Source organism: Pipra filicauda, unplaced genomic scaffold (genome assembly GCF_003945595.2).
Source record: "Pipra filicauda isolate LSUMZ 115617 unplaced genomic scaffold, ASM394559v2 scaffold85_size2586006_pilon, whole genome shotgun sequence".
In the NCBI taxonomy this organism is placed as follows: domain Eukaryota; kingdom Metazoa; phylum Chordata; class Aves; order Passeriformes; family Pipridae; genus Pipra; species Pipra filicauda.
The window spans coordinates 495,551-510,518 of record NW_024105042.1 but is presented as its reverse complement, the minus strand read 5'-3'; the positions used below and the strand labels follow the sequence as shown (position 1 = coordinate 510,518).

Below are 14,968 nucleotides of genomic sequence, written 5' to 3'. Positions count from 1 at the left end.
TAATAGAAGTTGGGGTGGATATTCTGCTGTTTACATGACATGCAAAATAAAAGGAAAAAAGAAGATTTTTCAAGAGAAATTACCAAAACCATGATGTACTTGAACTTCTTTTTCCCCAGTGGAGTTTCAGGTTTTAGATGCTTTTGAAACATTGTGGAAGTGAAAGTCCCCTAGAACTGACGGGTTATGGTTCCAGAAGTATTGAGTATGTAAAAACTTTTGTATGATGGCAGAATGTGGTTCTATTTAGGTTGTATTTATGCTGATATACTTGGATAGGTGTGGTTTTTTTCTAAGAAAGATCTTCCTGATAAAGATTGGTCCCTGCGGCAGCCATGAAAAAAGATGTAATTGGACTAGAAAAAGTAGTCATAGAATGATCAGAGGTGTGAATAGGTTATACAAGGAGTGACTGAATAAACAGGGAGTCTTGAGACTGGAAACAAAATCTGTGGGGAATATGACAACAACTAGTGAAATCAAAAATGGCAGCATGGGGCTCCATGATTTTGTACTTGTTAAGTGGCAGCAGTGGGCTCTGAATTATATTATCAAGTTAAAACTAAAGGGAGTGTCTCTTCATACACCACCCAATTGTGGTGTTTATTACCATGTGATAGAGAAGTTGCCAAAAGCTTCCCTGCAGGATTAGACAGATTTATGGAACTAAAAGCCCACTGATGACTCTTGCACACAAAGGCATCATCTTCAATTTAGAAAGTCTGTGATATTGCTGTAGGCTGGGAAATTTCACCAGGAAGCAGTACCATATGCTTGCTTGGTTTCTGTTCACTTCCCCAGACTTTCATTGTGGCCCTTAGTTTTCTTTAGTGAGATGGAGACAAAGGGAGGCAGTTGTTTCTGTTTGCAGTTGTAAAATATTCTGGCTTTATATTTATTACAGTCACTCTAAAATCATGATTGGGTAAAAACAAGATCTCAGCAAATGTTGTGCTCTGTGAAGCGAAAGATTCACAGACTACAGATACTGGAATTTCCTTGTTAGTAAGTAGGCTTAGATCTACAGGGCTTCTGTGGATACATCTGTTGCAAAATGTCCGCATCCAGACTTACACCAGCTCCAGAGAGGGAAGGACTAAGAGTTGGACTTTGGTTTTTATCTCCATTGAAGCCATTTTTGGTGCTATAAGATAACAGTACACATGGTGTCCTGGCTGTGAGGTTAGAAGGTCCTTTGGGATGACCTAGTTGAATTGTGCTGGTTTGTTTGTTTGTTTGTTTGTTTGTTTGTGTTTTTTTTTGTTTGATTTTGTTGTTTTGTGGAGCTTTTTTAGGGAGGGGCCTCTTTTTAAATTTGTGTTGGTATTTTTTTGGCTTTGGTTTTGTTTTGGGATTTTTTGGTTAGTTATGGTTTTGGTTTTGGTTTTGGGAGTGGATGATGTTCAGCTACTGATGGCCATAGTCACCAAAAGCCAGGAGCTAGTCTAGAATGTTCAACAAAGAAGAAAAGAAATAATCTCAGATGGTTCAGAGAGATGGGGCCAAAATATGCTCAAGGACTGATATTCTTTCGGAAGGGAGCAGACTTCTGCCCTGCCTGTAAATCAGTGGGACCAGTTTCTCTCATGCTGTGGTAAGTTTTGTGTGGTTGGCCTGATCTTGATTTTGAATGCTGTGCTCTAATAAGAATGCACTTAGCCCTTTGGTGCTAAGCAGTGTGGTGGGATTAGTGCTGAGACAGCATTTGCCCCAGCCCTGAACCATGTATGGTCATTTAGGGTGACTGGTGAGAGGGGTTTACAGCTGGGGGTACTCTGGGGGTGGTCCCCCTGGAGTCTGGCTCAGGAGGGGTCTTTTCTCAGTGTATCATAGCTTCAGAAAGGCCTTTATTTCAGGGAGGATAATTTGAGGGGGCAGAAGGGAGGTGAGAGATGGAAACAATTTGTTTCACAAGCAGTGGAAGATTGGCAGCCTGAATTCAAGTGTTGTGAAGTTGTGTTCTTTGTAGTATATTAATGTGTGAGCTGTGTTTGAATGTTTTCCTGCAGCTGGATGTTCAGAGACATGTGCCTGCTATCATGTTTCATGGGATTTGGTTTTATGCTGCAGCTTTTCTTTGAGCCCTCATAATTGCTGTGCTTTTTCTGGCTGTTGGTTTTCATGAAACTTGTAGAAACTTTTTTTTCTCTTGGGTTTTTTTTTCTCTGTCAAACTGGGAGAAAGTTGGCCAATGAGTAAAAGCAAGAAGTTGTTTGGGGGATATGGAGAGACAGGCACACTGCAGGCAGACAGTTTGCAGGCCCATGAGAAGAGAAGCAAATATTAATCTGGTCTGTACGTGTTCCTGTTGCTCTCTGAAGTGCACAGAGAATAGGGATATTCTCCTGCTCATTTAAGCAGAGCTGTGCCTCCACACAGTTCTCAGTGTGGGGCTGCAGGTATGTGTAGTGAGACTGTGATCTGGAGATGAATGCATAAGCTTCAGAAAATGGCTCAGAATCTAAAATCAAAACCGTGTTGGCTCCTTCTCCACACAGTCAGGGAGAGTCACAGGTGCAGAGGAGAGACCCCCTGACAGGAGAACTGGTGGCACATGTTCAGACAAGGAGGTCAGCTTGTCCCTCCCAGTCATCCAGTGCCAGTATTTGCACCTCTTTTTCTCCTGAGAGACTGATACATGTTTTATAGCCTATCTCCATAGCTGAGTATCTGAGGCTGCAAACAAACAAGCCCACCTTTCTCGGTGTGACAGATGAGATGAAAACCGTCCAAGAGAAGAACTCCCCTAAAAGGTATTCACAGGGCATTATTTCTGCCTCTGCACACCTCTACTTCATATGCCTGGGATTGAGCAAGTCTTACCTCAATACTGAAGTTTGCTGGCTCAGGCCTGTTTGTCTGACTTACAGAGAAGCAGAGACTCAGATTTACAGGAGAAAAATGGATTTTTTTAGCTCTTGGTGCACTGAGTTATGATCAGGTTTTCTAGAGAGAAGCTTGTTTGCCTGGGTGTATCTCCTGCCCATGCGCTACCAAACTGTGGGACATTGCAGCAATGTTTTAAACACATCACAGCCCATCAAGGGAGAGCAGTGGAATCACGCAGGTGATTCCCCCCCCCCCCCCCCATTGTTAATAACAAAATATGATTATGGGAGAATTTGCAGTATCCCAGTAAAGTGCTACATTATAAACTTTGCTTTTCCAAAGGGAATATGTAGAATTTGGTGCCACGGTCTGTTCAGGAAAAGGCCTTATTTATTTGGTTATATGCAACTTGTGTTGCACTGAATGAAGTCTTTCTTCATGCTAACCAAAACTAGCAAAGAGATTCTTCCTCATGGTTGAAAGAAACCACTAGTTATAGAACCCAAAAGGCTGAACTGGAATACAAAAAGGTCCATTCAAAATCGGGCAAGGCCTTGACTTTTATTGCTTTTCACTGTGTAACCTTTCTTAGAGTGTTGCCAGCATCTTGATTTGCAGGACGGAAAGCAGGATAGAAGGGACAACGACTCATAGAATGGTTTGGGTTTGAAGGGACCTTAAAGATAATCTATTCCCACCTCTCCTGCCATAGGCAGGAACACCAAGCAAATGAGGAGAAGAAGTAGCAGAAGAGCAGGAATGCCACAAGCCAAATTCATACTGCTTCCAATTGACTGCTTTCAGGTCAATTTAATTTGCCATAAAAGGCCCAACCAAAGTTAAAGCAGGCATTTTGGGTGTGACTCATGCAAAAGGTCTTTTATATCACTGAGTCCACAACCTTTCTCCCCCTCCACTCCTTTAATAATGTACTTTGAAGTGGATCCTATTCTGACCAGAGGAATGGAAGAGAATATGGTATCCAGTCTGCTTGCAGTGTCATGCAAGTGTACGGAAGTGTGGGCTAGTTAATTTGGAATTAGAAGTAATTATTAAAGGAGAAAGGTTTAAATTAAGATTAGCAGCTGAACCAGAATTGCTCTGTTTCACCCATGGGTCATATGTCTTCAAATTTTCAGGCTTAGATTGCTAAAATCAGGAGGCAATTTTTTTTTTTCTTTTTTTGGTAAATGCTTTTCAGATTAGGCAGTTTGATGGTAAGAGTTTAGCAGGTTTGAGTATCAAGCCACAGTAGATGATTGCAGAAGCTGAAATGGCTAATTGTAGATGCCTGCTTTTGAAAAAATGAATCATTACCTATATTCAGTTTCTTCATCTCTAGAATAGAGATAATATTTCCCACTATGGCTCTTGGGACTTTGTTATTTTGAATGGATTAGCACGAGACAAAAGCTTTGGATTTTTTGGCTGGGAAAGTGCTATGGAAATACAGTATATTATTGTGATATCCTTTGAGACATTTCTGTGAAGTCAGTGGTGACTGTCATGATATTAAAGAAAGCCTCAGAGAACCTAACGAAATAATGATCCTACTTCCTTTCTAGCTATTCTTTGAAAGGGCAAATGCAATGAGTGATAATGATTTAATGAGAAAGAGTCATTAGGGCATCCAGCCTGCATCTTTAGAAGTGCAAAGCATTTTGGGAGAACTTAAAATTACTCGGAGAACAAACCCAAAGTAGCTCTGTCAGAATATTAAACTTTTATTTGTATTCTCTTTTAATGCTGATTGAAACCAGTGATCTCTTTCACTGGCTGTTGGCTGGCACCTGTGTAGTCACAAAAGTGGCTTATTCATAGCTTCAGTGCTGTTGGAAGGGTGAGATCAAGGAAGTACCTCTGCTTGCCCTCTGTGCGTTATCCTCTGCTTAGAGCTTAGTGTCACTTGAGGATTCCTGACCTGTTGAATTTGCATTTATAGGAGGCCTCATGTACTGGAATTAATCGGCCTGGATTATTCAGTTTTATTAATAAAGCTGCTTCAGTTTCAAGCATGGTTGGAGGAGGAAAGTTGTTAGGTTTTTTTTTTTTGTTTGTTTGTTTGTTTGTTTGCTTCTGGTACTGATACCTAGTGAGACAAGAGCTTCAGATACTTTGGAGAGGAAATTTCAATGAAAATAGAGTACATTATTGTAATATCCCTTGGGGCATCTTTGTGAAGCCCAATGGGTAACAATGCTATGCATTAGTACAAAAAAAGTACTTTTGTACACAAAAAAAAGGAACTAGCATTAGCTCTATTTCAGGATTGAAGAGCTAAACCAGAACACAAGCAAGTTTTTTAAGACTTGAACCACACCTGACTGCTGACTGTTCAAAGGAGGAAAGTTTGTTCAACCCATTTAAGGAAAGAACCAGTTACAAAATATTTAGGAATTGTCTTTGAAGGATGCACGGAAGCAAATGTGTTGGAGCCACATCAGTGAAAAAAAGCTTTTGACTTCATGAGTCCTTCTACTTGGAAGCTTGAAACCAGAGGCTGGTTTTGTGGCTTGGCCCTTTTGGGGTCACTCTGGGCTCCATTAGCAGCAAGGAAAGCAGCAGAGCTGGATGCAGACTCTGGCATTGCTCAGTTTCTGCAGCCACTTGCGTGGGTGCCTTGAGCTGCTGGGTGCAGTGGCACTGTTCATTGTGATGCCAGGAGGTGACTTGGGCCATTTGTCTCCTAGACAGACGAGGAGCAGAAGATTGGTCTCAGGCAGAACCACAAAGCTGCATGTGCTAGAGGCTTGCTGAGCTTAGGAATTCAGAAAATTGCTGGAGCGAGTTACTGGGAAAGGCATTGAATTGCTGCATGTTCTCTGATCATCTGTTTGGTAAAAAGCGTGATTGGAAGGGAAGGCAGGGGCCACGGATTCTCATCTTATTAAAATCATAGGTATGACCAGGTAGGCTTTTTGTGAAGGTCTCTCGTCCATCTGCTACAGGTTGTGTTTACTCTGTCCCTATGACAGAAGCTGTGTAGTGTTGGAAGCTCCCCACTGTTTGGATGGGGTGGTCGGGCTTTTCATGCAGGTTGTGGTGCCCCTCCTAAAGTGAGCTGGTGCTGACCACTCTTCAGGTGTGGCATCCTGTACGAGGTAGCTATTGAGTTGTTCTGGTGGGAAAATCTTGTTTGTTAGGAAAACAGAGTGTGAAAACAGCAGAGAAGCAGGGCAAAGGGAGGTCTCAAACATGCCCACAAATGAGGAGGAGGAAACTACAGAAAACCCTCTGTGATGAGGCAGCCCTTTTCCCTAGTCACGAATGGGTAATACCACCCCCAGATCATCTGCTCCTCTGGGTGGGATTTGCTAGTGTAGGGGCCTGAATCTGTAACTCACAAAAATTAAATGCCTGGCACAAAGTAGAATGGGGGTGACTGAGGACTCAAGATATCAGTTTAGGCACATTTTTATCTAGACATGAGTTCAGCTGTTACAATTCTGAGCCACATTTGGATTCCCATCTCCAAGAAAAAAATCAGCCTCCCTAAATAAAACCGTTGTTGATGGGTTTAATTTGGATTCTTATGTTGGATTTATCTGAAAAGAGAATTTGTGCTAAGGATGCTGTTGATATCAGAGTCCCCTCATTTAGATACCATTTGCAGTCCCACGCTGGCAAATGAGAGCAGAGCCTTCCCCCAAAGCCCACCTTCATGGGTGCACCACAGCTGCCCAGGTGGTTAGGATCAGTTGACACAGAGACAGACCCTGCCCCAAAGGACTCAAGTTTTCCTCTCTTTTCTGCTAGCCACCCTGAATGAAACACAAAATCTTGGGTTTTAAGCATAATAATGCTCCAGCTGTGACTTTGAGCATCTGTTCACACAGTCATTCCTTTCCCCAGAGCTCTAATAACCACATAAACTCTTTTTGTCTCCTCTTTTCTCCAGGTCAACAGACTATGGCACTACCTATGAAAAGCTAAATGACAAAGTAGGCCTGAAGACTGTGCTGAGCTACCTATATGTCAGTCCCACTAACAAGAGAAAGGTAAGGGAGAGCCATCGAGCTGGTAGCTATAGAAACAAAATCACAGCATTCTGAGAGGAATTATGATCCTAAAGTGAAATCTGGTGGTAATTTGCAAGAGCTTGAATTTGCCGCCTAAGTTGCACTAGTACAATTTCACAGAATCCAGTAGAACTGATCCTGTTTTACCTGTGATGAGGATGGAGCTGAACGTGTTAGAGAAATGAAAAGATTGCTTTTGTTTGCTTCTGACTATTCACCTTTAAAGAAGCTGAATTCACACAAATGTTTCTGGGATTCTTGCTTACACTGGCTTTGGCTAATATACCTCTCCCTGCCTTCTGTCTCCTTATTATTAGAAATACTGAGTAAGAGGCGTTTATTTCTGCATTTGACTCTTTTTCCCCTTATGCTTTCCCTAGCTAGAATTCGGAGATAAAGATGTAAATGGCATTTTCACTGGTTGCATCATGCAGGGGGGCTGAAAGCAGAATATGCCTGGGAGTGGGTGGGAGACCTACAATTTGATTTGAATGTGTAGGAGAGAAGATGAGGTTACAGCTTTCAAACCCCCTGCTCACGCTTCCCACATGATGCAATTAGGGCTGCAGCTGGCTCACAGAGCACAGCCCAGGAGTTACTCCTCAGTGCCTTTTGGTTTAAAATTATTGCCTGTGTTGATTCAGGGGAGGTAGTGGGACAAAGGCGCTTTCAGCTACCCACGGAAATCAGCGTGGGAGGGCTGCAGCACGAAGCTAATTGCTGACGGTGAAGTTGCTTTTAAATGGGGTGCAACCTATTCAGCTTGATCACTTCCAAACTGCCCATACTCTGTCTCCATCAATAGGTTTTCCAAACTAGTAACTTCCTACTTGTACTGTTCTTATTACTACTGTTGTGGTTTCCATCACTGGTCAGTCTACAGAGGTTCCAGGATTGACGTTTGTTTCAGTGTATCAGACATTGCTCTGATTATTATGCGTATTTGGATGTACAGGGAAGAGGAAGAATGCAGTGACCAGGGCTCAGCTTATATTTTTCCTGAAGCAGAAGCTGAATTATTGTGACAACTACCTTGGCTTCTTTTTTTTTTTTTTTTTTTTGGTTTGGTTTGTTGTTTTTTGTTCATTTGTTTGTTTTTAATTTGTTTTTGGTTTTTTTTTTGTTTGTTTTTTTCATGAACAAGATAGATTAAGATGTTTTTTAATGTGCTTTCCTGGCCCTCATAACCCTCTCATATCCAATATGGAGAGAACTGAAGAGTTAATTCCTCTTCATTCTGTTTCCAAAGCAACTCTGCCCACCCAAAAACAGAGGCAATATGCTCGGTTACAAATCTTACGTCACTGGTGTAAAGACTCCCTCAGAAATTGGAGTATGAGGATCTATTATTATCTTCTGGCAATTTCTCAAGCTACCGAGCTTTATAGAGTACCAGTCTTTCCTCTCCTTTTTTTTTTTTTTTTTTAATTAAAAACACCTACATTGCATCATATAGTGGCATGGAGACCTATCTTTACCTGCTGATTTCTCATTTGAGATGACAATTTTAAAGAACTATTTTGGTCTGCTGCTTTAAGAAAATGATTTCTGGACCCATCTGTCTGTCTTTCCCCTTCTCATCCTTTCTGAAAAATCTTATGAAATTCCCTACAAGCTGTAGGGAAAACCCATTGGAGACCATCTTCAGTGCTGGCTGCTGTGGGAACAATTTCTTTCTATTTTTCTATCTCTGCAAAAAATATAAACAATGTTACTGTGTATGCTTAGACAGCTGATCTGTCTGAACTCTGCTTTGTCAACCATCAAAGCAATTCCAAACATTCATGCAACATTTGAAAAATGCCTGAAAAAGGTGTCACTGGATTGGAGCACCTGGAATTTGTCATATTCGGTTTTGGGTTTATTGCCCACCCAGCCCCCTAACAGGTTCTTGAGACTATGCACTGCAAAAAATGCACTTGGATTGCAGTCTTCTCCATTTCTCTGGATGAATATTGTTCCACTGGCTTGGGGAGTAAGCAGAATGGTTTTGCTGAGCTCCTGAGAACAACCAACAGCAAATCACAAAGCAGTAGGTGAATCAGTTGCATTCCCGTAGAAAAAGTCCAAGTCCCTTGTGTATCACCTCCAGCACCAGAAGTGCTGCCTCGTTGAACATGATGCAGTGATCTCTTGTGAGCTGCAGAAAAGGTCTTTGTTTGTGGCAATAAGTGGGGAGGGAGATATCAATAGTAACATGTGCACAGGGCTGGTGTGCCCACCATGAACAATGCAGATCCTTTCCAGGCAAGATATTTTCCCCTGAGGCATTCACTCCCAGGTGCTGACTGGACCCTGCATGCCTCTCAGCTTCTGAGTTTGCACATGTTGATAGCCCTGTCTACTCATTAGTGCTTAGAGGATTAGCAGTTACTTGGAGGAGGAGAAAAGCTTTCCATACATTCATTCCTAATTGATTTACTAGTGAGAAGGATACTTACCTCTCAGCTGCCCTGCAGAACTACAGTGGGAATTGCCTGTCAGATTTCTTTGAAGACCCAAAATGTCGCTTTTCAGCTGTTAAATAGGAATTATGCATTCAGCCAAATGCCAGTTATATAAACATTGCTTATCTGAATTGTGGCATAACCCTGGGCTCAGTTATGAGGCAGGGAGACGCTGGCATTTTGCTTTCTTCTTTTAAAAGAAAAGCTTTTTGTTTCCGATTTTTATATTTTTTTTTAGGTTTGGTGGGAATATTTTCATTTTTGTGGCAATCTCTGTTTTATTTCTCTGCTCAGTGCAATCAGGTCACGGTGGGACGCTGATTTCTCAACACCAACATCATCTGTTGCAATACAGGGCCAGAGTTTAAACGCAGAGGCTGAGCAGCTGGGTGAGGCATGGTTATAATCCATGTTCTGGGAGCCTTTGTCATTTACCCTCTTTCTTGCTCCCAAGAAAGCCACACCTGATGCATGCATACTCTCCTGAATTATTGCACTCCCACATCCTTTTCTTTCAGAATGGATTCCTTTCTGAAAAAAAAATCAAGTTCAATGTAGGAATGATTTGGTGAAATTCTGAAATACTTGCTACATGCAGAGGTCAGACTTGATGGCCTGATGGATATTTAGGCCTTAAAATATTTCATTCTCTTCGGTTTTATTCTGTTGCCAACAGAGTTAATGTCTGAGCATCTGATGTAACATTGATGGCAGAATCAAATGCTCTGTTAGCTTCATGTGTTCAAGGCTTTCCTCTTTTAAGCTAAAATCTCTTGTTTAAGTTTGGTTTATCTATTTAGTCAATTTTTTCACTGCATATTCTCTTTAGGCTTCCTTATAAGTTGCTCAATCACATAATGGGTCAGGTTGGAAGGGACCACCGGAGATTCATCTAGTCCAATTCTCTGCTGCAGCAGGGTCTCCTAGAGCATATTACTCAGAATTGTGTTCAGCTGACTTTTGAATATCTCCAAAGAACAAAACTCTCTGGACAACCTGTTCCAGTACTCTATCACCTTCACAGTGTGTTCAGAACATATCTCCCAGCCCTAACTGGAGATCCTCATCTGGATGTTGAGTATTACCTCTGTCTGTGTTTGGAGTCTTGCCAAGTATTGAAACGTCTTTCCTGACATAGCAGACTGGAAAATGCTGGAGCAGCCTGAAAGCAGCTGGTCTCTCAGTCCTGTCCTTTGCTACTCAGGGAAACACATCAGTCGCTAATGTTTATCAGTCGGCAAAATCATTGACTATGTCTTTCTTTGTGCCTGAAAGCGAAAGAGGCAGCTGAGAGGGGAAGAGGTGAAGAAACAAAACCTCTATGACTATGACAGTGATAAATCCAGAGCAGCTTTGCTTCTCTCTGGGCACCTCTTGGCTCTGCCAGTGCTTGCCACTTGGAGGTCAGGCTATGGCTGTTCCTGGGTTTTACATGTTGCAGCTGGGTGATATCAACGCTCCTCATGCACAAAGATAACCAACGCACAGAGCTGTGTAGCAAAGACTGAGATGAGGTGGCTTTGGCTCTGTATTCATGTGGTGCAGGGCAGCAGCAGAACTGGGTCCCAGAATGCCTACTCCCAGCTGCTACCTCAACCTGCTGAGGGCTGGTCTTGGAGCTGAGATAGGGGCTGTCCATTTCCTAGAAATCACTGAAGGTGTTTGGAAAAGGTACTTTGCCATTGTGTAATTTGACATTTGCAGTTGTAATTAAATCAGTATAACAATATGCAGATACCAAAGGAAGTTGCTGAGAATACTTCTTGCCAACCATGATTCCTCTTGCTTCTCAGGTATCATTGCTAGTGATCAGGCAAGTTTGGTGATCTCAGATCACCCATTATTTGAATGAGAGCACACTGGGTGCTGAAGTAAGGAAACTGCTAAGCATTCTGTAACCCACTGTGAATCTGGAGACTCTGGCTGCATTGTAGTCAAAACATTCCCTGCCGTGAGCCAGGACTACTACACCTTTCTGTGGAGCTGTTGTACTGCTAATTCCCTTCCCCTAAGAACTAATAAGTTCAGGGTTTCACAGCGCTTTGCAAGTGTGTGGACAGGCTCTGCTGCTGGAATTTGACTCTGCCAGACTTTTATCTACTCTCCTGCAGATGCTTGGGCTGTTGCTTCTTTCACTTGCACAGTAGGGACTCATGTTTGGATCAGGTCAGTCAGACAGCTGAAGTCCTGGGGACTGTGGCTTTCTTGAGTTACCATTTTGAGCCCTGGTGAGAAGCCAGGTCCCTCCATGTTGACACTTCCAACACCATGAAGATGCTCTAATAGGCAGAGCGTATTCCAGGGCACATCTTCCCCTTCAGTGCATCTACTCGCCCAGTTGTTTGCCTGAGAGAGAGACCACGTGAGAAACACCTACCTTGTCCAGTTGCCAAAGGGGTTGCAATTCTGTAGTGAACTTCAGAAAGGAGAAACTTAAATATTTGTTTGCAGCACCCCTTCCTTACAGATGAATGGGATTTTAGGGCAGATGGTTGAGTGCTCTGAAAAGCTGAGACTTGCAAAACACATAGCTTTGGCTTTTGTACCCTGTAGCCTTTTGTCTGTCTTTGGGGATATGACAAAAGATCGCTTACTCTCTGCTGGGCAGAGATCTTGGTTCCCTGCTGACCTTTAATTTAATGCTATATTTTGGGCATTAGTTACATTTTACTAGAGGCAGATTTTCACAGCAATCTGGGAATGAGAATTGTTTATTACTAAGGGAAAAAATCTCTTCTATTTTAATAAGAACATTTCTTTTGGCTTTTTAAATTTCCGTTTTCTTTCTATCCCAATTCTCTCTCTCTCTTTTTTTTTTTTATGGTTGTTGGAAAAATTCTGTTAGAAAATGGAATAATTTCCACAAATAATTAAGATTGTGGTTCTTTGCCTAACTCCCTGCACTTCAAAATGACACTGTTTGGAGCCACAGTGTTGTGATTCCCTATTTTTTTCATCAGTTGGTCTGTTGGGTAAGATGCCTTGTCCTGAGAATATTTGCTTTCTTCTTGGTTGCCAATAACAGGATTCATTTTAAAATTGATGTCTCATGGAGGGATGTAAAGTCCTTCCAAAGGGTGCAGAAAGATGAGAACCAAAGTCCCATATATCCGAAGCACTGCTTCTTCAGGCACTGAGGTGCATTTTTGAATCTCAAGGAATTGATCTTAAACCATAGATTTTATGTATTACTTTTTTCCATGAAATATTCTGTGAATAGTGCTTATTCTTGGTGAAGATGTTGTTTAGTTGAAAACCCATTTTCACTACAAAACTTTTATGTCTGCCCTTGGGAATACTGTGGAAGTTGAGTGAATGGAGTTAAAAAGCGTTTAAAAGAAAGAGAGGAAAAAGGGAGAGAATGACAAGTCTGACAAAATCAACCCAAACCCCACTTTCCTGTATATAGTATTGCTGAGATGAGATGTGGGTAAATGGGAGGTCCTGATTGCAGTTAAGAGCTGAGGTAACAGTTCTGATGTCCTAGAAATACATTCCTTCATGGATTTGCTTTGCAATTCATTTGGATGCAGTTGTCTTTAGCTTTTCTCCTGAGCTGTTACAAACACTGTTGCAAGTGATAACTTGAAGAATTAAGAGTTTTTTAGTCTTTTATGCTGACTGACTGAACAGAAACACCACCCAGGGGCAGTGAATGAAATGTGGACTCCCCCCATTTTTTTGCTTATACCAGAACTGAAGTGTTAGAGGGTTTATTTATAGATAGAACTTCTAGATAAGTGATTTAAACAGTAGTTGCAAACAGCATAAATCAGAAATAAGGTTGTGGTGCTCAGTTAAAGAGCTCTGAGAAAATGGGTTTGCAGACTAGTTTCTTAGTTGTCATAGAATCAAAATGGAGGGGCAGTACAAATCACTGAAGCTATAAAAGCCAAAGTCATGCCACACCTCTCATACCTCATTCTGCCTCTGAACTTGGCCTGTCAGAAGGAGAAATGTTTAAAGGTATTTGGAGAGTCAGGAGCTCTGGAAGATAAATATGATTAGATTTGTTTGTTTCTGTGCAGCTTTTGGGGGTGAAGTACTGCAGCTGTTTATGAGCTGGCAGAGAGCAATGCTGCATTGCTGTTCAGGTTAATGAAGAAAGAAGGTAATTGTAACTGTAATACTGAAATTGCGGAGGATTGTGTCGACCTGACTGGTGGCCAGCTAAAACATTGGGAGTGACACTACCTCTTACAGAAGTTGCAGATCACAAAATGAGCATAAGCCGCTTTGAGCTCCTCTTTATTTCTTCTTGCTCACTTGAGGAGTCACTGAGAGCAAACACTGTCCTGGCCTCATGTATCTCCAAAAGGAATTCCTGAGCTGTGATTGGAACCTCAAGGCATAACCATGGTTCAAACTAATTTTGGTTTTGCCTTCTTTTCTTAGTTCGTGAGATCCCAAAGGGAATTCCACAGCATTTTTTTTCCTTACTCATCAAATGTGTGATAGGTTGATGAGGCAGATATTCTAGCACGTACCTGATGCTTGCTAATCCAACCTGAACTGAGCTGCCATCCTTAGCAACAGCTCCCATTAGTCATCTGCCGCTTTTTCCTAAGATTGCATCTCAAACTATTGATGAGGAACTGAGCTCTGGAGTATCCTAAAGCCATTTGGCAGATGGAAAGTTTCTTTGGACCCTTTTTCCTCATTGTGCTGACACTGTGATAAACAGTATTTGCTGCAAACTGGCACTTGCTGATGTGATCTCAGAGAATGTATTTATAACTCAAAGGCAATGGGGCTGAGTTAGAGCCACAGGGGGGAGTGATGGAACTAGTTGTTTCTACAGTCTTTTATCCCTAATCTTTCCCTTCAGTCTAAGGGAATACAGTCACTAAATAGCTCTTGGTTTTGCAGCTGCCATTAACAAGGACTAAATTACCTGAGCTGCAAATGGGTCTCTATGTGAAGCCCTTCTCTGGACCTGTTGAGCTGCATATGGTGTTCCTGTGCTTCTTAGCACTCCAAAATCCATGCCACCCAGTCTGGAGTCGATGGGGGCAGATAGGAAAGGCTGTAGCTATGAAACACATTTCCTGGGTTAGTGGAGCTCAGATTTGCTTGCTGTGGTTATACCAGTGGATAGTACAAATGTGACTGTGATCTGGGTAACATCGCAGTGTGTTCCATCTCGTAAATACACTTCAAGGACAGTCACTGTCAGTCTCCAGAACTGACAATTTAAATAGAGGAGTAAAATGTGAATGAAGAAGTAATATTTTTCTTCACTTACTGGTGTTGCAAAGATGATTTTCTCAAGATCATCAATACCCATGGAAGAGTGAGAGGATATGTGATATGACGTGTTTTGTCTACAAGGTGTAGTCTTGTGAGCTCTTGTGTATGGGATTCTCGCTATTTGTCCAACTAATTCAGCTTGAATTTGGCACCTGTGAAAAGAGATCATTTTTGTAAATGCTTGCAGAACTGTGACCTGCAACTGTGTGAAAGAAATCTCCTGAGTTACAGATGTGTTCTTATACTTGGAGAAGAGAACTTTAGGAATTTCTCCTTTTGAAGGGTTTTCTGTTGTCTCTTCTGAATTCAGAAAAGTCATGTTTTCAGAGTAGGTTTCTCTGACCTTTCCTACGTAAGAAATATAGTTTCCTGATGCCAGCTGACTTTCTAACATGGTTCAAGATCAATGAATGGAAAACATTG

The 14,968-nt window shown here is 41.8% G+C and overlaps 1 protein-coding gene across 1 annotated transcript in view; it reads left to right on the top strand.

Moving 5' to 3' along the window:
• SORCS3 (sortilin related VPS10 domain containing receptor 3) overlaps positions 1-14,968 on the top strand; it is a 288,897-nt gene that overhangs the window by 122,811 nt on the left and 151,118 nt on the right. Inside the window, exon 3 of the mRNA XM_027738740.2 lies at positions 6,728-6,827. Within this exon, the coding sequence (XP_027594541.1) occupies positions 6,728-6,827 (100 nt within the window). The remainder of the gene's footprint in view (positions 1-6,727; positions 6,828-14,968) is intronic.